The 27,419-nt window shown below is 45.6% G+C and overlaps 1 protein-coding gene across 1 annotated transcript in view; it reads right to left on the minus strand.

Annotated features, from left to right (window-relative positions):
- The window catches only part of IBTK (inhibitor of Bruton tyrosine kinase), a 732,550-nt gene that overhangs the window by 359,200 nt on the left and 345,931 nt on the right, over positions 1-27,419 (minus strand). The window contains exons 18-19 of the mRNA XM_086926550.1: positions 15,040-15,136; positions 8,174-8,275 (exon numbers count right to left, since the gene is read on the minus strand). Coding sequence (XP_086782676.1) covers positions 8,174-8,275; positions 15,040-15,136 — 199 coding nt within the window. The remainder of the gene's footprint in view (positions 1-8,173; positions 8,276-15,039; positions 15,137-27,419) is intronic.

The raw sequence follows: 27,419 nt of genomic DNA on the forward strand, positions 1-27,419 counted from the left end.
CTCCACGCATGAAGGTGTAGATTGTGTAGACTTGGGTGTACGGCCCAGCCCTGCTGCTGCGACAGGAGATCCTCCTGAAAGGTTAGCCATATTGGAGGAAATGTGCTCATGGTGCAGTTCTGTTTACCACTCTCTACTCAAATAGTCCGGTGCCACTACTACAGGAGTCCTTAGCCCTAATGCAGATGAAAGGAGTCTCCTAAGGAAACCTGACAAGGGAATGCCAATGTACAAACATTGCAACACTACATTTTCTCTGTGGTGCCACAAAGATGGACCTAGGATTTTCCCTATTTCTGGAAGATGCCCTGAGACACCTCAGAGTGAAACTGCTATTCACAATCTGCTAGGCACGTCTGCTTATTTCATCTGCCCTGGTGTTTAACGATCCTAACACTTGCTGGGTAACCAGGAAAAAAGCCCTGAGAATTCAGCCACTTTCAAATGCGCAGGACTTCAGATCTCCACTTCTCCTGGATGACCTCCCTAGCCCACTAATGATCCATCAGATACAACTGTTATTTGTGGATGGGGTAGGTAGAGGGGTTTGCAGTCGGTCCAATTGTAGTCGAGCACTCAAGGTTGCAGGACTATAACAGTCTTCTCTGATACCTGGATGCAATCAGACAGATCTCCTTGGTGCTGAGCCGACTAAGACTTCAGGTTCTACTGCAAAGGCTGCATGTGCCACCTGTCATGGTCCACAAGTAGGATGCAGGAGGACAAGAAGCCTTAGAGCCAACCTCACTGAGATACAAGCTGTGGTTTGAGACATAGGGGTCAAAGCCAGAATGATGGTCTGTGACCACCACCACCACTTTTGTGAAAACCCAAGGAGCACTGGTACGGTGAAAGGGGAGCATGGAAAACTGAAAATGCTCCTGACCCACCTGAAACTGCATGTATGCGAGTAAGAACAAGTCTGATTTCTGATACAGGCCCCATCTCTACTTCTTTCTTTTCTAAGAGAGATAAAACATCTCCTTGGTGTACAAGTGAACCTCCTGGACATGTTGTGATGGGCAAGTTACTTACCTTTGTAACGCCTTATCCGACAGAGACATGATCTAGCCGCAGATTCCTCACCTTTGAGCTTCCAGGTGTCAGGCAGGGACCGGAAGATTTTTCAAAGCAGTACCCCTGCACACTGGTCGGTGGCATAGGTCGATTTCGCGTGATGTCATCAGCGTTGTGTTTGTCACCGTTATGACATCCGTGCCCTCAATATAACTGCCACTCTTGAGCACTGACGTCAGTACTTTTTACGACTTTCAAAGTCTAGAAGTGGCTGACCAATGTGTGTTAAAAAAGAAGCGAGGGCCCTAAAGGAGATCAGCCCTGACACTAAAAACAATTCTGCAGTGCCCTATCAGTCAGTAGTATTCAGGTCCAACTTGACTGAGAATTTCGCATGATCTTGATCGTCGACTTTACAAATGCCTCCATCTTCTTTGACTCTCTTTCAGGTGGGGTTGATGGGAAGGCCTTTTGACTTGCATGATTAGTAGCCTTTACCACAAGGCTCCCAGGAGTTAAATATAGTAAAAAATAAAATAATAATAGGATATCCAGGTGCAGGCCTATCTCTTCTTGCCACCTGTCAGTTAATCAAAGAGCAACTTCCTGGATTTGCCCAGGGGCCCACCAGGATATGTTTTAAGGTCTCATTGAAAGGTAATGAGGGCTGCTGAAAGGACTGTGTCAGAGATCAATACCTCAGTAAGGAGAGTTGTCTTTACCACCTGAATATGTAGGATAAGATTAAAGGATTCTGCCACAAAAGATGCAGTCTCCTCAGTGGCAATGGCCGGATTAGGTGAAGCCATGTCTGGAGAAATATCCAGGATACTAGCATCCTGGAGTTCATCATAAACATTACAAAACACAAACTCCTCTCAAGAATAGTCAAGCTCAGAATGAGTATATATCCAAAATTTAGGCGGAGAACACACACTTCGGTACTGAATAAAACAATGGGATTATTTAGCAGTGTCAGCGACATTGTAACCAACGCCGCAATCCGAGGCAGTGGCATTAAGTTGTTGCAACTATGGCATGGGACACAACACAGATGATGGTGCTAGAGATGTTGTCGGAACCAGTGACTGTATCAACCCTAGGACGAGGGCAAGAGGCAAAGCTGGCATCGAGGAAGAATCCACCATAGGTAAACTAGTTACATGTCTCCTCAGATCCATGGAGACCAAAGACATTACCAGAGGGATCTAATGCGGCAGCAAAGATTTTGTCCGTAGCCATTTTAAGCTGTAGGAGCTGATACATCTTCTGTACTCGATCAGATGTAATCTGAAAAGGGATCAGCAAAGAAGCCGGTTCCACTGGGAGAGAACGTCTCCGGGGCTTAGCGGTGCCAGCTGTTTCCTTCAACCTACATTGGTGTGAGTGGCAAGTTGCTAGTGAACCATGCTCGGACTTTTTATATTTTGTGTGTCCCTTCTTTGACTTACATTACTTTGATGAACGCTGGTCATGAGAAAGACCAGGGGAATACGTCCGCACCCTATACTTCAGCCAAGATCGTCGCACCCCAGAGTTTGATCAGTAACAGGTTTTCGACTTGCACATTTTAGCGACAGCAAGCTTCACCTTGCAGTGGCAGATAGAATTTTTGTTCTCCTTGGCACATGATGAACACGACTACAAGTCGTCAAAGGTGCCAAGTCACCAAAGGCAAACACTGTATGGATCAGTAACCGATATCTGCTGCGTACAGTTCCTGCTGGGCTTAAAACCTGTAGGTTTATGTGCCATTTTGTCTGCACACTTGCAAAAATGTTAAAGGAGAAAAACAGATCTGTTGATTGACAGTTGAAGCTCTGGATCCGTGTCCACTGGCGAGGAATAATGGAACTGACACTAGCTTAACAGATGGTGCACATATACTGGTCCCAACGTCATGCCTGCATGGGCTAGACTGGTATGAGGTAGAATTAAGCTGCATAACACCCTCCCTCTGCACGAAGGGGAGAACCGCTAAGCAAACGTTTCCGGTTTCAGTCTGACACCTGGGGATATTCAAAAGGTGACAAAGGTGCAGTTAGAAGTTCTATCAGAAATTCCCTTTTGCAACAATTTTTTCTGTTGAAACAAAGGTGCACAGCAGCAAAACAGTTGGCTGCAAGATTCTCTAGAATTTGTTTTACCATTCTTATTTGTAAAAATGTATAAATTAGGCCAGCAAAAATGTGGGGTTTAATACTGTTGCATTAGTTTCTATCCAAAAAGAAAAATAGTTACCCCTGGTCCAAAAAGGAAAATAAACTTCCACATGTCACTCTTCGAGAAGCAGCAATTGTTAAGGATGAACACAAACCAAAGATGAGGAAATGAGGATACACAAATAGATAGATCGAGTGTAGAATTGTGGACAATCTTGATTGCACCAGGAGAGCTCGACCATTGGGGCTACCCTCTCCACTATAGACAGCAAGATGACCAAGCTCACCACTGATGTAAAGTTGCTGCGCCTTTCACACATGTCTGAACACGCTTGATCATAAGGTTGATATTAATTTACTCATTAAGAAAGTTACAGATCTGCAAACACCTAAATAAGTGGCCATTTATTTAGGTGTTTGCATGTCCTCTGATGTGAATGAAATTAACCATCTTAACTATACTCCCTTGATTAATAAAATATAGGATGATCTTAGGAGAGTGGATAATTTACATCTTTCTATAATCGGAAGGGCCAATTATCTAAAAATGACTATCTTTCCAAGGATACTTTACTTGTTTCGTGCAATTCCGTTATTGGCCGGAGGTAGTTTTATTAAGATTCTTGACTCCTCCATGTCTAAGTTCAGCTGGAGCTTTGGAAAGATTAGAAGAGCTTTACCACTTCTGACTCTACCTCAAGATAGGGGTGGGTTAGCTATCCCTAGCCTAACTTTATATCTATGGGCAACACTCATTCAACATATGGGCCCTCTACTAAATTGTAAAGTACCCACCTCAACTACTAGGGCATTTTATATCCCTTCCATTTACGAGTTGAGTCTTGGGGACAAATGCCAAGGGCTATTTTTAAGGCAGGTTGAACCATCATACTTTAAAAAAATTAAGCTAAAGGTAGTTACAGATGCGAGGAAGGTTTGGAAATCTGTAACGAAACAACTAGCTATCCCAAAATTTACAAAATACACCTCTCTATGGCGCAGCTCGATTCTTCCGGCCTGCCTTGATGATAATACTTCTCGTAGGTGGGAAAGTCTAGGCATTAACACAGTTGCAGATTTTCTTGGCCAAGAAACTTCTTCCTCTTTTGAGTGGTTACAGCAGAAGTATTCTATTCCAGCTACTGATTTTCTCAAATACTTTCAGGTGCTTACACGTATTCGTAACTGTATCCCCAGAATCAAATTAGATAATATTAACCTCTTTTCAATCATTGGGAAACGTTCCACCAGCATTGGCAGCCTATATCAGATACTGATTGAAGACGATGTGGATGACTTAGAGAGGGTTGAGCAAGCTTGGGCTGCAAGGATGGGTAATTCAAATATCGATATTGATTTCTCTTTAGCCCTATCATCAACATTGTTTATTGCATCTAATCTTAAAGCCCAATACTATAGAGTCATATACAACCTTTATTATACTCCTGCAAAATTGTTCTCTTGGGGTTTACGGGCCGATGATAACTGCCCAAGATGTAGACAACCTCAAGCAAATCTAATTCATATGTTCACTGAATGACCCAAACTGGACTTATTAAAGGCAATGATTATGGGATTTTGGGCCCAGGTATTTGGACGAAATATACGAGACTCAGTAACCCTTTATTTGATGGGTCATGACGATTCCCTCGGTCATAGTATTGAGGAACAAAGTACTATTTTCTTAGGTACCGCAATCTTTTGTATTATTCTTGCTGCCCGATGGAAGGACCCTGAGCCGCCTACATTTCAGATGTGGCTTGGTCGATTTTTGGCCACCTTTAAACAGGAGATTTCAATTTATGGTACTAGAGGCAAAAAAACTAGGCTTTTTGGAGCCCAGATTTGGGCTCCAATCTCTGGTTGGTATGCTAATGTGAGGCCTCCTGCTCTCCTTGTCCCGATTTGATATGATTGGTTTATTGTTGTTTAATTTATTTAACACATGCTTTATCCAATTCTGTTTTCTCTTTCTTTCTATTTTTGTTTTATTTCTTTTTCTGGGTGATACAATTATGAATATGCTTGCCATCGTCTCTGTCTTTTTGATGTAATATTATGACTGTAGTATCTTTTATACATTTAATGAATATGTATTTTTGAATCCTTTGTTTGAATTTTGCTCAATAAAAAAAAAAAAAAGTTACAGACCTGGAAGACAGGTCCCGCCAGGACAATATCAGTGTCTTTGAAGTCCCTCAAGGGGCGGAACGAGACCACTTATTGTCTTTCCTGGAGGGCCTTGTCAATTAGTTTTTGGACATTAATTTCCCGGAATCCCTGGAAATTCGACAGGCTTTGAGTCCGATCACACTCAACAGCCTCCTACCAAGCACCATGTCTGATAATCACCTACCTACAATGCCTTCAGCTTACTAGAACTATTCTTCAGTTGGCAAATAGAGCACTGATCACACTTCTGTTCAAGAGACACTGCATTGCAGCAAACTACTCGCAGGCCACAACACCAGGCACAAGAAGTTTATTGCTCAACAATCCCAGCTCTGTTGCTGGGACCTCAAGTAATGACTGCTGGACCCAGCTCGCATGAGGGTCACCATGGATGGGAAGACCTGAAAATTCACAGACCAGGGACAACTGGAGTACTTTCTAGACGACTGAGGACTACTCTATGGACACGAGGGCCCCTCCGCTGATACACTGCTAGCCGATGATATCTGGTCCCTGACTCAGCGGCGCCAAAGACACTATCACTCCCAGGACCTGCGGCCCCACGAATAAGACCCGCAGGGCTTAACCTGGTGGTGGAGACCCTGGGCATAGGACGGGACAGAGACAAGTCTTAGTCCCCATTCAAGCAGTCAAAGTGCTTCTCTATAAAGACAACATTTTTCTCCTCCTCTCCCACCCAGATCCTCTTAGAGGACAACCTCCTACCTTTCAGAGAGTGGTCAAAGCAAGACTTCCTCAATGGCAATACTTGAATCTTCCTCTCTGGGGCAGAGTGCAAACCGTAAAGATGACGGAAGCATCCAGATACCATTATGTCCTCATTATGGTACCCACTAAGAGAACTCCATGCACTTCTCTTGGGAAAAGAAGCAGACATTCAATCATACATTTGGAGCAGCTGGTGACCCAAACTAAGGGCTGCCAGAATGTGGGCCGACAAAGCAGCTGGTGGCACCCACCTACCGCACATCTTCTATTATTGTCTGGCCTTCCAACTTTCCCGGACTGCACCTCACCTGGGCGACCCCATGAAGGCACAGATGTGGGTAGATATAGAATTTATCAAGAAAGAGGGAGGAAGATTGATCATTTGATCAACGGACACCAATTACCACTCAGGGTGGTGGAAGGTCCAGTAACAGCTTGTGTCCGTATCTAGTACAAGGAGTGCAAGAGGGAGAGTGCTGTACTGTTCCTATGTAGAATAGAGGAAGGTTTAGCTGGCATGACCAAAGGTGTAGAAGTGGCACCTTGGGGCATCCATTATGTTGGATGTATTTGCCTCACACACCCCGAGGGATGTCATGCTTCATCATCGGCGTTTGCTCCTCGTCGGGGAGGCGGTGCAATCCCCGACGGGCTCACCTCAAGGGGGGCTCTTTGGCGGAGATCTTTTATCCAACAGCCTTATGGTGAAGTGGGGGTGTGTGGGCAGGATGGTGTATGATGATAAGATGGGAGCTAAAATGTAACTGGGGGTACCGGAATTTACTTTATTCTGGGGGTCCCCTGGCTACAGTTAAAACGTGGAACTAGCTTACTAGGTGTCAACACAATTAGGTTGAGTGACGCTAGTGGAGACTAGAGGTCATAAGAGGTCGACATGTTTCTCGCAGTGGGACAAGTTACCCGCGATTCTTCAGGACCATATAACAAGTGAAAGGAGTGTAAAAAGAAGGGGGAACATGCTCATGTCATGTATGTGTTGTGTGTTACCTCTATGGGGTATCCTATGCCATTAGGTTGGGGACTACATGCCACATGAGGGTCGGCGGGAAAAGATATCAGGGAGGGCCCTTAGGTGAGGCTCATCCTGCCTGTATCCTTGCTACGTGACCTACCCGTCACCGCCGAGCTCGAGTAGATATAGAATGCCATCTCACTGGGTGCGCATGCACGTCTCCCCCATGTTACCTACTGCTGCCATACCCTCCTTGGAGAGGCAACTCCATTCTTGAGCCAAGGCTACTGAAAGGATGATGACAAATTAGACTTCTTTGACAGGCATGAGGCGCATTCCTTGAGATGGTTGATAATCCAGGTTGGTACCCCACCACTCCTCCCCGGGTCAAAAGACTAGCTGAGAAACTGGGTAATGACCTTGGCATAGAGTACCAGCACGAAGCTCCATGTTAGGTGCTCCTAACCGTACAGATGTCCACCAGTCTTACTCTCACAGTTTTTCCTTGTGTACGCACACTACATCACTAACCACTAAGCGATTTTGTCCCTATACACCCTCGACAAGCCTGTCTTTCCATTTGTAATTTGTTAGGCATGCTTTCTGATCCAATCCAACTCCTCAACCCACCTGCTACCCCCATTCCCTCATCAATTCCTATCCCACCCAACCGTTGCTCTGTTATTATTTGATTGTTACACTCCACAACCGCCACTCTCTACAATGATTGACTTTACGAACCTGCAAAGCCCTGGAATACATAAGTTTGAACTTTCATGGACTGACTGCTGTTGTGATAGCACCTCCCCACAGATAATAGGGTTGAAATATACTCCTGCCTGGCTTACTTGACTTCCTAGGCGCAGCTGTCCCTTGCACGGGCCTACTGAGGGGTGGTCTTACTTTATTATATTTTTCCTATGCTGTATGGTCTTTGAAAATATACATAAAGGTTGCAAACAAAATATAGGTTCATGGTGATTTATGCCTTCAAGAAAGAGGCAAGACGCAACATTTGTAGAGACGGCATGGCATGGAATCGTAAAAGGTTTTTCATAAAAAATCTTTTGTTCCGTTTCACATTTATAATACTTGTTATAATTGGACAGTGATAACTCACGCTTTTCTGCAATAGCAACTTCACATATCTCCTTCAGTCGAGTAACAAGCAATTGATCCGCAACCACAAGGACATTACAAATAAATTCTACATTTTGAGACTCTGGAGAAAAGAAAAAAAATCGATCACTATTAAACAAAAACACATTTTCCAAAGAATGAGCTCATGTATTAATTCAATGTGTTCTCCTTTTTAATCACTTAAACTGGTCAGTTCAAAAACAGGTGAGTAAAAACACTAGATAAAACATACAGCATGGCTGGGAGAAGATGGGTAAAGTGAAGAAAGCAAAGCTGGTAGTGAAAAGCATTTATAGAAGACTGATTTAAGGTAAGAGACTCACAATGGCTTTTTATCAAACATCTACATTTCTCATAGACCTTGAAGACAATATCAAAGGTGGCTTAATTTTGGAATACCAGTACAAAACTTATCAATGATTGGGTGCTTCCGATACTGTGAAGTGGATAAAAAAATTGGGAGACATCAAGTCTTATTGCCTTGTATTATATATTTGATCACATTAAGAAATATGATCGCATATTGTCTTTGAGGGATTTCTTTTTGAGTATGAGGATCAACATTTAGACTGATCTTGTACTATTCTGAGTTTACTATGGTGAGGTTTGTGCTGTGCTTCGATTACCAATGTGGAGAAATCCTGGCCTTTAAAAACACAAGTACTGTAAACATGTATTAGCTGACTACACACTAATTGAAAACAGACGGTATGCTTACAAGTAATATAAGAAGACAGCAAGGCTGGGTATCAATATATGGCCATTTTGTTTACTAAACTGGATATACAGTTTTATTTTGGGACTATTGAGTTCACTATATAAAGTAGACCCAGGCAATAGTTTGTTTAATGACAAAATCAGGAGCATGTGGTTGAGTGTCAGAAGAGACATGGTCCCTAAAGTCCTACACAATTCATGCTAAACATATGTGTTTAGAAAGCTCCTCCTTACGGGCTATCTTCGACTCAGATAATAGCAACAGCAAATAACAGGCACCAAAGTATAATGACCCCCCATTCTTTTGTCAGTCTAGGATCGGCCACTTGCACAGACACAGAGAAATCTATGACCAACAAATGCCTGCGAGCGGAAAGACCTCTATAGTGTAGCTATAGTTAGTAACATTGCCCATAATTGAGTGGGTTGCTGTCACTTGTTTTTCCAATTGTAGGTCTAGTTGCCAACAGAACAGGCCTTATTTTAAGTACACACACTAACATTCTACAGAGAGCACCTAGAACCTGAGATACTTCTGCTAATACAAAGCATTCTGCTACCCCATGGAGTTAGGATTGTGCTGTATCAAATGTGTTGCCTTTGCTCAGGCCAATGTTGCCAGCAGGGGAGTGCACACTATTTACAAACTTAAAAATTCCTTTTACCCTATATATATATATATATATATATATATTTTCTTTTGTTGCTTTAGCATCTCCATTGTGCTGCATATCGTAATGATTTTAACCAATCACACATTAAAGAACATCCTATTCTACTTTGAGGACACATGCACACACCCAACCACCCTCATTGTGCCACAAGTGCATTAACCCACCAACCGATCTCACTAGATCCTGTAACCTGCAGGTAATAGATAACACTGTGGCAGACATCCTTAGATACCCCTTTAGACATGTAACCTCTAGCCTGTAGATGACTTTTGCGACCACTCACAAATGTATTGAATGCTTTTCTTAAGCCCTTTTGACGCAATATTCAGTGAACTGAAAGCTAAAATAACTTTAAAGGGATTCAAGAACTTTACTTTTCAGAATATCACCCAACACTGTAGGTACACCCATATGTTCCCCTAGTCCTCTACTCTTCTGAAACCCTTATGGTGCAAGCTCACCTTCTCAATTCTGTTGGCCACTGCCCCCATCCGTTTCACAATCTATTTTAGAAGGGTACAACACATTTGGCTCCTTTTACTTTCATTTTGTTTGGTGTTGGATAGCACAACTGACTGCGAACACAATCGAAGAGGTATCAATGATCTCTCTCTTATGTGGATCTCTCTCTCATGTGGGAATAAGGAAAACAGAAGGTGGGAGGAGGAATCTACCTACAAGCCAGCAAGGACTTTGAAAGCTGGGCAGAGCAGCACACAGGCGTAGGGATGTGTTCCCTGCACCCAAAGAAACAAACAGTTTCTCTTACACCCCCATCTTCTGAACAGGGATAGTACTTTTAAAGTACCAGCAGTCTTCCTACTGCCCCCAGGGGGGTCAGATTGGGGGATTTGGCCCCATTTGCTGTCTCCTGTCAGAAAGCACACTACAATACACTAGATACTAGAAATGTTATTAATTAAATAGAAAAATGGGGTGAGGGTCAGCCAGCCTGTACAGGATTTCTGCCAAACCAAGGAAAAAGACTGAATAACTCATCAACAATCCCACCCCCCCTTACCCCCCCCCTCCAACCGGGGACTGAAAGCCCACTGGGTGATGGTGATATTTTGGCATTGAACCGTAACCCCCACCCTCTAAAGTCCCAACAGCCTTTCAGCCCAGCAAGTGCAAAACAGTGTGATTTTCTCTGGCAGTAGTTTTGACATATAGCTGGCAGATAAAAGCTAAACCCCCTCCCTAGTCTGCCTCCCCCAAGTTGCAGAATGATCATCTAGTGCCCAGCGCTAACACTCAAAAGTCAAGACAAAGCCTTACAAGGGTACAGCATAGGCACTCTGCAGGCCAAAGGTGTGGTAGCAGCCTTCACCCTGGTGAAATGAGACCAACGCCTTCCTGGAGGCTGCATCTTGGTCAATATGTAGCAGATCTTGATGTAGAGGACTGCTCACCTTGACAAAGTTATTTTCTGCAATGCCTTGCCAGCTTTTGCTCCAGAAAATCCCACAAGTAGCAGGTCTTTCACCTGAGGGTCCATGGTATAATTGATGTAAAAGCTCAAGGATCTTGTTTTTAAATTTTATTTTTACAGTGTTTTATATAGCGCAAACTTGACCCGAATTGGGTATCAGAGCGACTTACATAGCCCCAGTTGTGTTACATGAGGACACATTAATTTTTGTTAGGAATGGGGAGATTAAGTGATTTGCCCAGAATCACAGGATGTTCAGCGTCATTACTGAGACTCGAACCCAGTTCCCCAGATTCGAGGTCGACCGCCCTGTTAGGCCAACTCGTATCGCCACCTCTTTTGAAGGGAGAGGTGGCGCAAAGAACATTAGGAGGGTGATAGATTGCCCAACATATAAAGGAGTCCTGTCTTTTAGGAAACATAAAGGCCGCCTTGGCCCTCAACACCAGTTTGTCTGGGAAAAAGTTGGTGCAGGGAGGCGGCATCAAGAGAACCTGAGGTTCAATCATGCAACGAAATGAAGTGTTTGCAATAAGGCACACAGTTGTGTCAGTTAGAAGATGCCATAAGCAGCTGCACAACAGCTCAAAGGGAATACACAAGGAAAATCAGGACCAAACTGAGATCCCACTGTGCCAAAAAAGGGTTTTGGAGTAAACAAATGAGCCAAACCTTTTAGAAACTTGAATGGAATCTGACAGGTTCTCTTGGTGCTGGGCCCATTGAGGCTTCAGCTTTCACTGCACTGTTTACATATGCATTCTGGCATAGTTGACGAGCACGATGCAGGAAGCCAAGAAGCCTTAGACCCACTCTCACTAAGAACCAGGATCGAGGGTACAATTATAGCCCTAATGGCCTTGATTTGTGATACGTTTTTTGCAGTGGAAAACAGATTTTCCCCATTAGCAGAAGAGATCTAGTGCCACCTCCAAATATAGCTGCCATGCTGGGCACTGACGGCTGAGTTAGTCACACTGGCATTTAACAATCCTACCAAGTGGTTCACCACTAGAAAAAATCCTTTGTTGACCAGGCATTTGCAGAGGTCTGGGGCCTTTTGGCACAGGGACCGTGACCCGATTGTGCCATGTTTTTTGCAGTACCACACAACAGGAATGTTGACCATGAGTACCTGTGCCAGCCTGCACTTGAGAATGACAGGAAAGCTTTCAGTGCCAAACGGATGGCGCTCGGCTCCATAAGGTGGATATGGAGCTGGGACTCTGACGGAAACTAGAGGCCTTTGATATCCACCTCTACCAAATGGCAACCCCAACCTAGAAGCAATACATCGGTCACCGCTGCAGTTTCTGGACGGGGAAGGGAAAGGGAAAGGGGTCTGTTGCTGACCTAATCAAGATCTGGTAGCCATCATTGCAGATCTTTTTGCTGTTTCCTCTGAAATCTGGACATGGTTGGAGAGATCCCCTTGATATTGGGCCCACTAGAACTTCGGATTCCACTGCAGAGTCCACATAAGCCACCTGACGTGCTCGACCTCCAGAATGTAAGAGACCATCCGTTCCAGTAGCCTCAGAGTGGAGCTTGCTCAAATACAGGACCAAGGCTGAAAGTTCAGGATCATAGCCGGAATGTTCTGGACTCTCTTCCTTGGAGGAAAGGCAGGAAACCGAATTGTGTCCAGAATTGCTCTGATGAAGGGGAGTATCTAAGGAGGAGTAGGTGTGACTTTGGCTAATTTATAGTGAACCCCAACGATTAAAGAGGTTTGGAGGTGGTTGACAACTGCCTGGGGTGAGCATGCCTTCAACAGCTAGTCATCGAGGTAGGGAAAGACTGGCAACCCAACCTCCAAAGGGGTGCAGTCCCCACCGCCATCAATTTCGTGAACACCCGAGGGGAGCTGGCGAGTCTAAAGGGGAGCACAGTGAACTGGAAATGCTCCTCTTCCACCACAAACCACCCACTTATCATATGTTTTATGGTTTTGAAATATTGTGCGATTGAATAAATGATCTAACTCTCCATCTGGAGAAGATAAACATTGTTTTCATTGTATTTCTATGTTTTACTGATTATCACCAGTGTTTTTGTTATAGTAAAGTTTCACATGGCATTCGCTAATGGCCTTCATGATCAAAAGCTCTGCAGTTCTTGGAGCTGTGGCTCGACCTCAGAAACCACAGGCTCAGCTAGTGAGGATCTATCAGTTACATCCATTAGTGAAAGTCCCTGCATTAGGAAGTCGGAGTCGCTCAGAGCAGGTCTGTGACCACATGCCAGATGTCTGTGTACAGGTGGGGAAGAGCAAGGTTTAGCCGAAGTGTCAACGAGAGTGTCAGTCAGAGTCTTTTAATGGCAGAATGTGTTCAGATGAGGATTGTCCCAGATATAACATTTTGTGAGGATGTTATGTTTTATCTCAACAGAAGGCACCTGTAAATCTAAGAGTTCGGCCACCTGTCTAATACCCATGGCGCATGAAGCAGACTCTTCGGTGGAAGGGCCAGTGGAGAAACCAGCCCCAAGTCAGGGCAAGTATCAAGCCTATTTGGCACCTTGTAGGACCAGATGAAAATTGTCACCATCATACTGCAGCGAAAATTCGTTCCCACCATATCAGTCATCACCAAAACTTAGATGGCTCTGGTCAGAGTGTGATCTGAAAAGTGGTTGAAGGACTGCAGGTGAGGTAAGGTGGGGTCATCAGGGGACGGACAGTTTCTAAGTGAAGGCATTGTCTTATCAGAGTCAGATTGTATGGGGGCGGGCGTGTAGGAAATGAGCCAGAAAGCAAGTTTGGCAAAAGTCCAGATGGATTCAGTTTGGAATTAGACAGAACAATGGGATCGTCCGGAACCAGCATGGATCGTGGCGCATGGACATGGAGTCGGAGCAGGTTCAGGAGCCATAGATTGCACCAACGAAGGATTTGTTTAAAGTAACCTGACTGGAGGCCCCATGCCACCAAGAGGGCCAAAGTACACCAGAGGGAACCACTTAGCGACTTTGTGTCACTGACTTCGAATGGTAGCAGCCCTAAAGTGACTTCCTGTTATACTCAGAAACACACAGCTTAGCTTTGCGCTCCCAGGTTGCTTCAGGATTCACTCCTCGCATGACTGCCTAGTCATGCCTAACCTCAAGCACCAATGGCACACCTTGTGTGGATCTATCACAAGCCTTAAACCCTGTAGTTTTGGGAGTGCACATGTTCTCTAGGACACTGTAAAGAGAAAAAGTTCACTACCTAGTGAGAAAAAGTAGGAGCTAGTGCTGGATCCACATACGAAGGCGCAGAAAGAAAGGAACTGACACCAGCATACTAGGGTGGTACCTATATACCACTGCAGAGCAGTCTCAATGCCGTGCCACCCAACGCCAACTGGTGGCATGCAGGAAATATGCTGAAAAACCTCCTGGATCCAATTCGGCGTCTGGGGATATTCTAAAGGTTTTGAATTCGTAGTTAGAGATAACTTTCACGAGATTCTGACCAACGACAAACAGACCAGCCATTATTTGGGAGAGGATTACAGTTATCATATGAACTTGGTCTTCAATATGCAACAATGCTGCAAAATGGCCTTCATAATAAGCTGTTTTACAAAACGTCTTACTGAAATAAACATGAAACACACCAACTTTTTTTTCTGCTGTTCAGAAAACTGCATAAGTCCCAGGTCTTCACCCCTAACCTCCCTCTAAGTATGAGAAGTGCTGTAAATATGTCAACTACATTGTTACTTGTAAATAAGATCATCTCGTTTATTTTGTAAAGGCATCCACCCCTCTGTAAAGCAATCATCTGCTCCATTTGGGCAGGTTTGTTCTAAATAAATGTACCCAATAAAATAAAAAATAAACACAACAGACATTTCTCACTGAAATAAATACTATTTCCTAAAAGCAATGTTAATTAATACGTGAAGAAAATCCAATACCTCTGACACCGAGTTCACTGTAAACATTTTAAACAAAACAGATTTAAACCACAAATAAGGGTCGATTTCTTAGAAACATTTGCATTCTGTTCGCCAGAAAATCCAAAATGTATACCTTTTACAAACACAGCATCATCTGTATAGATGTAGTCCAGAATGACACGCAGGATGTCAGAGTGTATTGGCATTTCCAAGGCTGCAGAGCAAGAAGCCTATACAAATAGATGATTTTCTGAGCATTAAATCTTTTAAAAAAACAGAACTTTCGTTCTAAATACATCAACAAGTTCTGTTAAAAGGGTGGCTAATATTATAGGGGTGTTAGGCAACATCGGATTTCATTTATGGAAAAAGTTATGGGCTACAGGTCAATAAAAATGTTAGGGAGATCTTACTCAATACATTTAATTCTTAAATAGGCATTTTTTTTATCAAATTCTTTTTAAAGTGGTTACTTACCTAAAAGTCTCTCTCTCTTAAGCTATAAGTTTTCTATAAATGTTCCAAATTAGCTTTTTTCTCCCAAAAAATACATTTACGAATAGTCTTTTGAGGGGCAGTATTTTTTCACCATCACGTCCAAGTGTATTAAAGACATAAAGGGGGACTTGATAAATTGAGAATTACATAATATTTCTAGTCCCATCGGGCAATACTTACAGGAACAAAAAAGCGACTATAGCTCAGAATGTCATGCATTTAGGAGAGCAAACATTCTAAATAAATAAATGTTAGGTAATTTAACCGGTCTAGACAGGCTTACTTAGAGTCTGCGAGACGCAAAAAAAAAAAAAACCGAAACACACACAGGTAGATTTGGGGATGTCCGCCCCCCCTTTAAAAACCTCATAAGGAGAGGGACACTTATGGTTGGGGCAAGAGACGGGGTTCAAGGTCATTTAGTATCTGAGATGAGGCGAACACACCTCAAATAGAAATTAATGGACGCAGAAGGATTGAGGAGGTAACGATGACTTAACTTTCTTATTTGCAGAGTCAAATGCCGAGAAACAAGTGTGGTTTGAGAAATTTCCTAAAAACAGATAATAAGAGTGTGGCCCTTCATCTGGAAATGTATTCCAAGTCATGCAATTCAATATGGAAAGGCCTACATTTTAGTAATCTGGAGGTGTGCGAACCCAGAACGCAGGGCTGGGTGGGGGAGGAGAGTTAAAGAAACCCTGTAGCTGTAGACACTTACTTTGGTGAATCAACAGACATAAGTCCCAAGGGAAAGAGTGTGTTGCTTCTAGGCCTTGGTAAGGGTAGCAGGATATTCCTCTGGGCTGATATGGCAGAATTCACTGCAAAAATCCTTTCAGGTTCCTTCGCTGTTGCACTGGTGGGGTCCTGCGGCGCTGTGCCTGGCACTTTGTATTCACTTGCAGATGGCAGTTTTTTTTTTTTACAACAGATGCTGCCTTCATGCCTTCCAGTTGCCGCTCATGAGCAATGACCAGCATTCCTTCGATTTCTGACAGCTGTGTTGTGTCCTGTTGGACACAGTTGAATGCTTTGCTAGCCCAGTGTTAGAAGTGGGCGGGAACGGAAGGGCACGGCGTGCCCCTACTTTTAACAAGCATTTACAATGCAATGGTCTCGGCATCATTAAAGGTAGAGCTATTGGCATTGCTCATGACATTTCTTTTAATCATAAATAAATGGCATTGTCATTTACATTGCCAATACACAGCACTCTGCACTCAACAGCACTCACTACTCTGCACTCAACAGCACTCACTACTCTGCACCTGCACTCACAACTCTGCGCACTCACAACTCTGCGCACTCACAACTCTGCGCACTCACAACTCTGCGCACTCACAACTCTGCGCACTCACAACTCTGCGCACTCACAACTCTGCGCACTCACAACTCTGTGCACTCACAACTCTGCACTCACAACTTTACCGCCTGCTTTCAAAGAGGAAGAAGTTTCCATTTTAAGGAGCTCTGACAGTCTTATAGTGTTGAAGATGTCAGCAATGTGAAGCCACTTCTTGCCATAGAATACTAGCAGATATGTTGTCTAGGTGCCATGTTACTGGTTTCTGCCCCAACAAACTGCCCTTCGCCTGGTGTATTTTCTTTACCCACTTGGCGAATTGTGCGATCTTTCTTTAATCACTTCGCGGGGGGGGGGGGGGGGACGGGAAAGTTCATCGAGACTGCTCAATATCTTGCCTGCTGAATATTCTCAAACCGTCTTCAAGGAGCACTGTGACCCTGTAAAGAAAAGAGCTACAGGGCAACACCCAATCAGAGAGCCCAATGGAGTCAGCTCTTCCCAGCCAAGGGGGGGGACGGGAGAGACTCGCGGGGCGAGACTCGCGGGGGGGGCGGGAGAGACTCGCGGGGGGGGACGGGAGAGCCTCGGGGGACAGGAGAGCCTCGGGGGACGAGGCGCGGGGGACGGGAGAGCCTCGGGGGACGGGAGAGCCTCGGGGGACGGGAGAGCCTCGTTACTGGTGCCATGTTACTGGTTTCTGCCCCAACAAACTGCCCTTCGCCTGGTGTATTTTCTTTACCCACTTGGCGAATTGTGCGATCTTTCTTTAATCACTTCATCTCCCACTGCCTTTCTTCCTTTATCTACAAACATTACGAGTCCTGAAGAAGAAAGCACTAGACAATATAACAGGTATATGCTAACGCTGAATAGAAGCTTAAGGCCACTAAAGGGTAAAATTGGTTCTAGACTTGATCAGAAAGAAGGGTAGGAAAACAGATTACAGAAATGCATTGAAAGCAGCGGCAGATTTAAACTTTAAAGTTCATCGAGACTGCTCAATATCTTGCCTGCTGAATATTCTCAAACCGTCTTCAAGGAGCACTGTGACCCCGTAAAGAAAAGAGCTACAGGGCAACACCCAATCAGAGAGCCCAATGGAGTCAGCTCTTCCCAGCCAAGGGGGGGACGGGAGAGACTCGCGGGGGGGGGGGGGGGGGGAGAGAGACTCGCGGGGGGGGGGGGGACGGGAGAGACTCGCGGGGGGGGGACGGGAGAGACTCGGGGGGGGGGGGGGAGAGACTCGCGGGGGGGTGGGGGACGGGAGAGCCTCGGGGGACGAGGCGCGGGGGACGGGAGAGCCTCGGGGGACGGGAGAGCCTCGGGAGCCTCGGGGGACGGGGGAGCCTCGGGGGACGGGAGAGCCTTGGGGGACGGAAGAGCCTCGGGGGACGGGAGAGCCTCGGGAGAGCCTCGGGGGACGGGAGAGCCTCGGGAGAGCCTCGGGGGACGGGAGAGCCTCGGGAGAGCCTCGGGAGAGCCTCGGGGGACGGGAGAGCCTCGGGGGACGGGAGAGCCTCGGGAGAGCCTCGGGGGACGGGAGAGCCTCGGGGGACGGGAGAGCCTCGGGCGGGGGGGGAAGAAAAATAAAACGGCAAAAACAAAACATGGAAAGAAAAATAAAACGGCATAGAAGACAAGACCGCTATAGATATTTTTTGCATAGTGCCCCAGAGATATTTCGGCGTACATTATCAGATGTGTGTGTGTGTTTTTACTGAGATTTGTGAATGATTGTTTCAAGTGTGCAGATCCCTATAGATTCTAGGCGTACAGAGCTCTATAGTTGTTTCTTTGTTCAGGCGACCAGCGGATTGTAGTTACTTTGGTGTACAGAGCCCAATAGATGCGTTGGTGTAGACAGCCTTTTAGATATGTATGTACGTGTGTGTGTTTTGTACATGTTTTCCGGTGCTGCATGGTCGTGTACAGGGCCCTGCAGGTTGAGAAGCCCTATAAATATGCGTGTGTGTTTTAGACGCACAGAGCCCTGTAGATACATGGGTGCACGGATCCCTATAGACGCTCTGGTGTTCAGAGCTCAGTGGGGTCAGTACTCTTAGAGCTATTTCGTGTACGCTGACCTGGTGATTTTTTCGTGTACTGTGCTCCTTTAGAATGGTGCTTAGGTGTACAGATCTCTTTGGAAGGTCATGGGCACAGAAGGCAGAAATATTTTATAGTTCTCTGTGAGTCTGGAATTCTTAGTACTCAGACTGTGAGAATAACTATCGCCGAGGCAGCATCTATGATTCATTGGACAGTGTCTGGCATGACGCCCTACCACTGGCTGGGGAAGTCTTATCAGCTGACCGTGGGATCCGTGATAGAGATAGGGGGCAGGCAGCTGCGGAGGGAGGACGGGAGAGCCTCGGGGGACGGGAGAGCCTCGGGAGAGCCTCGGGGGACGGGAGAGCCTCGGGAGAGCCTCGGGGGACTGGAGAGCCTCGGGAGAGCCTCGGGGGACGGGAGAGCCTCTGGAGAGCCTCGGGAACGGGAGAGCCTCGGGGGACGGGAGCCTCGGGGGACGGGAGAGCCTCGGGAGAGCCTCGGGGGACGGGAGAGCCTCGGGAGAGCCTCGGGGGACGGGAGAGCCTCGGGGGACGGGAGAGCCTCGGGAGAGCCTCGGGGGACGGGAGAGCCTCGGGCGGGGGGGGGGGGAAGAAAAATAAAACGGCAAAAACAAAACATGGAAAGAAAAATAAAACGGCAAAAACAAAACGGCGGCCACAACGACTTTCGGATTCGGGGCGGGAACGAGGACAGCGGGAGCATGCGACCTACCTCATGTACAACAAACAGCTTAATGGCGGCCGGCGCTCCTGAAATTTTTCGGAATTGGGGGCGTGGTTTTGATGTTCTGAGTGACGGACAACGTCACTGTCTAAAGAACATCAAAAATGACGCCCCCAAATCCGAAAAGGACGGGGCTACATTGGAGTGATTGATCTCTCCTCCAATGGCTGGCCTCCGTTTAGGAAGCCAGCCAATGAAGGAGAGATGGGGCACGGAGGCGGGACCTTCGGCGCTACTCAGACTCATTAAATCTCCGGCCTAAGACTGCGCAAGCGCAGCCTTTTAGGCCTTCGACCTAAAAATGATGTTAGTCCGTTCCCCTACTTCTTGTTTTTGAAAAAGCGTACCGGGACTGTAGGGTTTAAAATGAAACCTTTATTTTTCAGCCTGTGTGGTGCAACGTGCATATTGAGGAAGGCCTCTGCAGTGCCCCCGACCTCTTCCCCTTCCCCTCTGTGTCTAGGGGTCTGCAGAGTGCGACTGAAAGGGCCATCAATCTTAGAATAGTGCGAAACCGGCTGCCTCTGATGGCCCTGCTGCTGCCCTGATTCGCACCTCATTTGTGAGGACACGGCCTGCCTGCCCCCACTGTGACCTGTGACAATGGTCACATTAGGATACTGTGGTGTCAAGCAGACTGACGGACGCCACCTGGGGGACTTTGTAAATCTGCTCTTTAAAATGCATGCATGTCAATAGGTCCGATTCCGGCGGGAGACGCCCAACCTTTAAGGTCAACACCGGCTTTATTTCAGCTGCCTGCCGCCTCTGCTTCAACAGAAGTCAATGGGGGAAATGCATTCTTACGGTTGGGCAAATGCATTCTTACGGTTATTTTAAAACATCTCCCTCTTTACTTTTCTAAAATGTTGGCATGTATGAAAATGCGACAAAGCTCCACCGAAGGGCATCTATCCCAATCTGCCACTGCTCTCTGTGCTGCTGGTAGTAGGGGTCCGATATTGCTGTCCCTGCATATCTCAATCCAGTAGTGCAGCTTAACCTGCAGTTACAGTACTGAGGCTCTGCTGATGCGCCTCAACTCTTTTTATTAAGTTCTTTTATCGCTGATGTACTGCAGTTCTGACCCCCAATCAGCCTGGCTGCTCTCACATTTGGGCCCTCCCGTCTCCTCCAGTGCACCCCAGTCGTGACCTGTTATTCCACTCCACCAGTGTGATTCAGTCCTGGCTTGAAAGGTCCATTTTGTGTTTCTGTACACTGCTCTGCCAATGCACCTCCGTCCTGACCCACAGTACTGGGACCCACGGACAGCAAGGACAAGCATGCTCGGTGCGAGGCTTACCCACAGCTCTACCAGTGCTCCTCAGTACTAGTCTGCTAGTTGCCAACATGTGCGACAACAAGGCCGCGTCTCTCGTTAATTATAAACATATGTGCAAAAGCGATGCGTTCACTTTCGCTCACGCACGCACCACTTTCGAAGCCGGGCTTGTTTTAAATGCAGCTTACGATTATGTTAATGTATATAGTGTGCCTGGTTAATTGCACAAAGCGGCTTGGGAAACATAAGGTGCATTACGAATTTAGAAGTACCTAAATATGTCCATATGGGGGTTCACACAAGTAAAAACACGTACACATGCATGAAGAAATACAAGCATGAGTATTGAAATGAATGCACGTCTACACAGATAGCGCTTTAAGTACGTCGCTACTCCTAATAGCGCTTTAAGGGCGTCGCTATTCAAGGAGACATTGCCCATAGACATCATTAATGCCCATTCTTCAGGCGGCATGCCCTGTGGGTACCCCTTTAAACCCAGGGCCTGAGATAAGGAGTAAGCTGCCTCGTGCAGCGTGATCTATTTTATGTGACCTTTTCTTTCCTGTTGCTTGTTGTAAGCAGTGTCCTGTTTCTTAAAAGATCCTTTCTTTGAGCCTTTGAGATGTCCCTAAAATGACCCTTTCCAAGTGTATATGACGATGCAGTCAGTGTGATGTCTCATAATTGACCCCTTTCCAGTAAATTTGGATATCCTCAAAAGAAGAAGTCTGGGCACTAATTAAACATTTTAATACAAGTAATAATTTCTTCAAATCTGACCCGATTCAATTTTGATCAAAGATGCTCAAGGGAAAATCACTTTTAAAGCTGACAAATGTTTGCAAATGTTTTTTGTTTTGTAGTGCCTGGAACAATATCAACAAGCATTGGCATAGCCACTAGGTCTCGCTTTGGGACCTTATAAGTATTTAGTTATGCAGCAGAATATCCTTGGTGCAACAACATCAACTGTTGCATGGCTAAACACTTATAAGGTCCCAAAGGCGAGACCTATTGGCAATGCCAATGCTTGTTCAATCTTGCACTTACTCTTCAACATTCGGTATCACATTCTCACTCTCACTCAGTCTCACTTTTTCCTACTCTGATTACCTCATTCTAACTTACAGTTTCACTTACTCTACGTGACATGACTCATTCTCACTCACTTTCATCCACATACACTCTTTCACTCATGCTCAAGTTACATTCAGGCACTCAATCATTCGCACCCACATTTACTTACTCGCACTCATTCTTTTTTGCAGGACACTTGAATACATATTTGCTATACTATGTTTGAGCAGCTAGTTGGCTGACATGAATATGAAGGAGCCCTTGTGGGTTTCCGTGAGTCCGGTCAGATTCTCTTGAAGAGGCCCTCTGTCTTCAGAGCCCTGCTTAACACAGGTGTATAGGAGGAGCCCTATATTCATGTCATCAATGCTTGAGATACAAAAATACTCATTGATTTCTGAACAATGAGAGTAAAAGCGTTACGGTAACATGTCGTTCCTGCTTATATTTTGCATGCTTTACATAATCCTGCATTCTCTATGAGTGTTTGCTTTTTCCAGAACGTTGTTACTTTTTTCAGGCAGTGCCTAATTTGAAATGAGTCACATCCAGGTGTTTTTATAATGGGGCAGAATTGGGTTGTAGCTGAAGACAGTGTGAGTTTCATTCAGTGGGGCAGAAGGGTGTTCGGTGGGGATAGGATGTGGCCCTATGGCCAGAGCTACCGAATTTGGAACTGGGGAACCTGGTTCAGCCTTCATGCCTAGTCCATCAGACCACTCCTGAGGGAGCACATTCCCAACACATACCTTAGAACGCCCTACTAGACCTTAGAAGCCCTGGTCTCTTAGCACCAGCAGGTGAACCCTACCGGTGGCCAGTGTTGGTTCACCTTGAAGCCCTGTCCACCACAATCCATACTGAAGTTCACCTCCAGTCTTGCGGGCAGGCCTACAAAGCAGCACACCCTAGAGCAGCAGTGACTTTGTCACTGAGGTCACAGGACCCTTGAGGCCAGTCCGCCGTACCCTTTGGTGCCTCCATTGGCCTTGTTCCAGTAGTACTAATGCAACTCACCAGGGATTTGTAATGCAGGATTTGCATGCACACCAGACAAAGGAGCATGTTTTCAAGAGCCTTGCGTCATGCTTACACCTTGCAATGTGGATCATACACAATGCAAAGCTCCAAGTCATGTTTTAAAAGCTACGTAAAGCCACTTTGCATGTCTTTAAACAACTTCATAGATAATGAGTAGTGCAACGCAGCACAAATGCTGCAAAATCAGCCCCCAGTAACAAAACCAGCAGGACTGGGCAGCATAATGACTCATTCTTAAAAATGCATAAATCACGGCAGAGTTCCTTGTAAACCCAGTAGTTTTCCTGCAACAATAAAATTCTCCCACACAACTCCCACGGTTTTTGACGCATTCACAGATTTACAAGGACTTGTAATCCTGGGAATGCGTCAAAATCTTGCGCTGCCCAAGGGAAGGCATAACTAGGATAAATATCTTTCTTTCGTCTTGTTTTTTCCTCTTTCAAAGTGTGCTTTATTCTGCAGCACACATAGAAAGAGGAAACAGCCTCTCAATATTGTTTTTGTACAGGAAGGTACCCCTTCCTGCATAAAAACAATCCTACATGCAAAGGAGGCACTCTTGCACCATGGGGCAAGTGTGCCTGCGTTGACGCTAGGCTGTTGAAATGGCGCCAGCGAAGGGGGAAAGGACAGGAATGCACCATATTGGATAAATACCGTGCATTCTTGCCCTTTCCTGTGATACAGGGCAGTGCAGCAAAGTAACTTTCTGTGCAGCCCTGCGCACCATTCCCATAAATATGCCCCTAAGCTCACAAACTTCATGGTATCTCTGCTTCATACACAATCACTTTTAGCATGTGCTGCCTGCTTTGGGGCCACTGCAATTATGCAGCAATGGAGGACAACATTATGTTGCAGTGTTAACTAAATTATGCAGCAAAAAAAGACTGCAGGTTTATGTAGAACATTTTCTGATACTTTAATATTTTGACATTTTTACACATACTAAAACTCTGGAAAGCTTTCACCTCATTAATCCCAGTGTAACATGCAAATGCAGAGGTGAGAAAGGTGACCAGTCAACCTTTGCACACGGCCTTCCACTTCACAGCAACACAATTCACGTTGTTTAGTAACTTTTGATCCGTTTGAGCTACAAACAATTTTTTTGATAAACCATCAGATTATGTGGCAGATGTATCATGTGGAAAAATACGGCAGAGCTATAATTATGTGGAAAACATCTGCAAACTAGGATATTTTACTATTCATGTTTGAACATCTAATGCTGGCCTTGTGCATGCTGCGTGAAGCACATAAAAAAAATAGGACTGCAACTTTGCTTTGCTCGAGTGTCTAATCTTAGATACCTTACTTACATGCTTACACAGACACTGTTTTACTGATGAGTATTTAAAAATGCATTTGGTTCAGCTTGTAACAGATGGGGCTTCCAACATGATAGGTAGGAAATCCGGTGTGGCAACTCTTCTGAAACTGAAATATCCACAGTCGAGTGTATGGCACTGTGCTAACCACAAGCTGGAGCTTGCTGTGGGTGATGTTTGTAAAGAAGTCACAAGCATTAATCTGCTCAAAGTTTTTTTTTATAAACTTTATACCACCTACCATGCCTCTCCGAAAAATCAGAGAGAGCTTGGGGAATGTGCTCTGGAGGTAGAAATAAGACTTTTGGCAATTGGAAAGGTGCTAGATGTATGTTAAGTGTCCGGAAGTGAAAGATATGTGAGAGCTGTTTGCAATAACTACAAAGCACTTAGTAAACATTTCATGGAATCTTCCAAAGACTTCAAGAGGAGTGACTTTGAGCAGAGGAAATATGCTGGTTTAAACCGTTTATTAACCTCCCTGGTGTTTGGTGAAAATATGGGCATATTATATGATGCTCTCATAGAATTGGGTGACCTATCCAGAAGGCTGCAGTGGCGTGATATGACCATATATGAGGCCGATCGTTCACTACAGTTGCAGATTTTAGTGTTTGAATCAATGGCTGATTCACCTGGGCCCTTTACTACAACTGCATTAAATGCTGCTGAACGGATGCAGTTTGATGGTGTAGGACTGCAACAGAACAAAGGCTGTGTTAGCATCAATAGGTCACAGTTCTTTCGGAGCTTAGCAAATAACCTGCGAAAAAGGATGACAATGTCTAATGCATCAAATGTTTCTAGATGCACAACCACAAACAATGACCAAATCGAATACAAAGAGTTAGTACACAGAATGAAACTCCTACAGCCAGTTAATTGGCCAGATCCAGTAGACATCTTATACGGCGAGGGAGAATTACAAAACCTTTGTAGCAGGTTGCATGTATTTGATACTAGGCAGTACATCCTTGGTTTCAGAGAGTACAATTAAAATAAAAATTGCATCCCTGAAAGCCTGAAACCATTAGCGCACATTATAAACACCTTTTGTACCTCAACTGCTGAATGTGGACGGGGCTTTAGTGTAATGAATGATGTGCTCACACCACTGCAGAACAGAATATCAATCAATCGTCTGTCTTCTATAATGTTCATAAAAATCGTGGGGCATCCTATCATAGAATTTAAACCTGAATTTTATGTTCAGAAATGTTTAGAAAAAGGGAGGAGAAGTGTCAATGAAAGAAACTGCATGGCTCAGAGACAAATGGCTTACGATTCCACTTATAAGCGTATTTGGAATAATCTGTGATTGGAAACATGTCCCACATTGTAAATGAATTAAATATAAACAACTTATATATTAAACCTCAAATAAACATGTTTATCGATTGTTTGAATTAAATAACGTTATTAGCTTTAACTGGTCAGTAAAATGCCAAATGCACAAAAAATTGGTATGTTTTGCTATTTTTAGCCACACCTCCGACTCCGCCCACTAATCCAATCCTCTGCTTATTCCCGCCCCCTGAGTCTCCGCCCACAGTTGCCCTACTTTTTTGCCCCCACTTCGACCACTGTGCTAGCCACTCCCTCGAGGGCTGGCCCACACACACTCACCTACACCCATCCAACACACGTGCTACCAATTAGGTGCCTGATAATAAAGGGGCCCGAGTGCACATACTCGGGCCATTACCAGTAACTAGATCACGTTGTTGGTGTCTGCTCATTTCCTCAGCATGTGGGCCCAGAGCCCATGGATACCACACTGGCGACGAAGCGTGTCTGTCCCTGTGTGCCTGCTGTCGGGGCATGCGACATTCCTGCTGGGCGGCTTGGCGAGGCCGGCCCGGAGGTGATCTGCGCTGCCGCTGCAGCCCTCTGCTGTGGAAGAGAGGCATGCTGTCCCTACATTGTGTGCAGTGTGTAGGAGAGTAGGGTCTGCAATCCTATGATCACCCCAAATTTTTGCTTTTTGCTTCACTGGTTTACGACTTCTCTGGCTGTGGGCCTGCTAATCAGACCCACAGCCTTGCTGTTCTCTGACTAAATTGACACGTGTATCTTAGGTGCATTATCCAATTGGTACTGGGACACCTTATCAGACCCTGTAACTCAGGGCATAGGTGTACCCAGGGCCTACCAGGGGTTGCAGAATGTATTATGCCACCCCTGGCTGGCCATCTAAATCTGACACAACTGGCTGCACGACAGCTGGGGCAAGGTGGTGTAATCACCCTTTGCTTTAGATATAGTATACCTATATCTAACCCTAAAATGGACACACAGATTCCTATCAGTCACTCCTATGGCAGGCCTTGACAATCCTGAAGGCAGAGTGCTTGGAATCGTGTGAGATGGTGCTCTGGCATGAGCTGAGCCCGTTTGCAGCTTGCGGAACCAAGTCCTAATAGCTGTTCCATGATAACGCATACCATATACTCTTAAGTGCATTATAATCCTCGCGGTTATATGCTATCTCTGGTATCGCTTTATCAAAACATGTCGAGTAAGGTGTCATACGTATTGGAATACTAACCCCTCGCCAATTCTGGCGACGGGGTTAGCATTCCACCCTTCTAGAGGGACACGACATGTATGTAACTGTGAACCCCGGTTAAAGTTAACTCGAGCCTCAGCATCACAAAATAGATGCTGCCACCACAGACACAAGTCTGACCCCCTGCAGCTGGGAGTCCTTCCAGCGAGGGGAGCTTGGACAAAGGGTTTCCTGTCAGGGGCGGTGCTAGCACCATCCCAGACAGGGTTTTGTGTATCCTGGGTAGGCAGGGCTTTAGAGGAAGGTGCCTGCTAGTGGCACCCCAGTGCTCACTATGCATCTGCCGGCTAGAACCAGTTCCAGGGGCACACCAGCCCCTGAGCTGGGGAAAGTCCGGCATGGGAGAGGGTTGTAACCACCCCCCTTCCTGGTCCCACCCATGGGCAGGACCTAGTCGCGTGCCAGCCCCTTTCCTTAGTATAAAGATAGGAGCGGGCCCCCTTCCAAATTAGATCATCTTTGAATCCTGAAACTACTTTCTACGAAAGGAACTCTCGACTTCTTCTCAAGATTTCTACCTTGTGACTAAGGAGTAGTCACCCTGCACCCGCAGGCACCATCCAAGAACACCGCGGTTTGCTGCACGTCCTTCCTCCGGAAT

Source organism: Lissotriton vulgaris, chromosome 6 (assembly GCF_964263255.1).
Source record: "Lissotriton vulgaris chromosome 6, aLisVul1.2, whole genome shotgun sequence".
NCBI classification, from domain to species: domain Eukaryota; kingdom Metazoa; phylum Chordata; class Amphibia; order Caudata; family Salamandridae; genus Lissotriton; species Lissotriton vulgaris.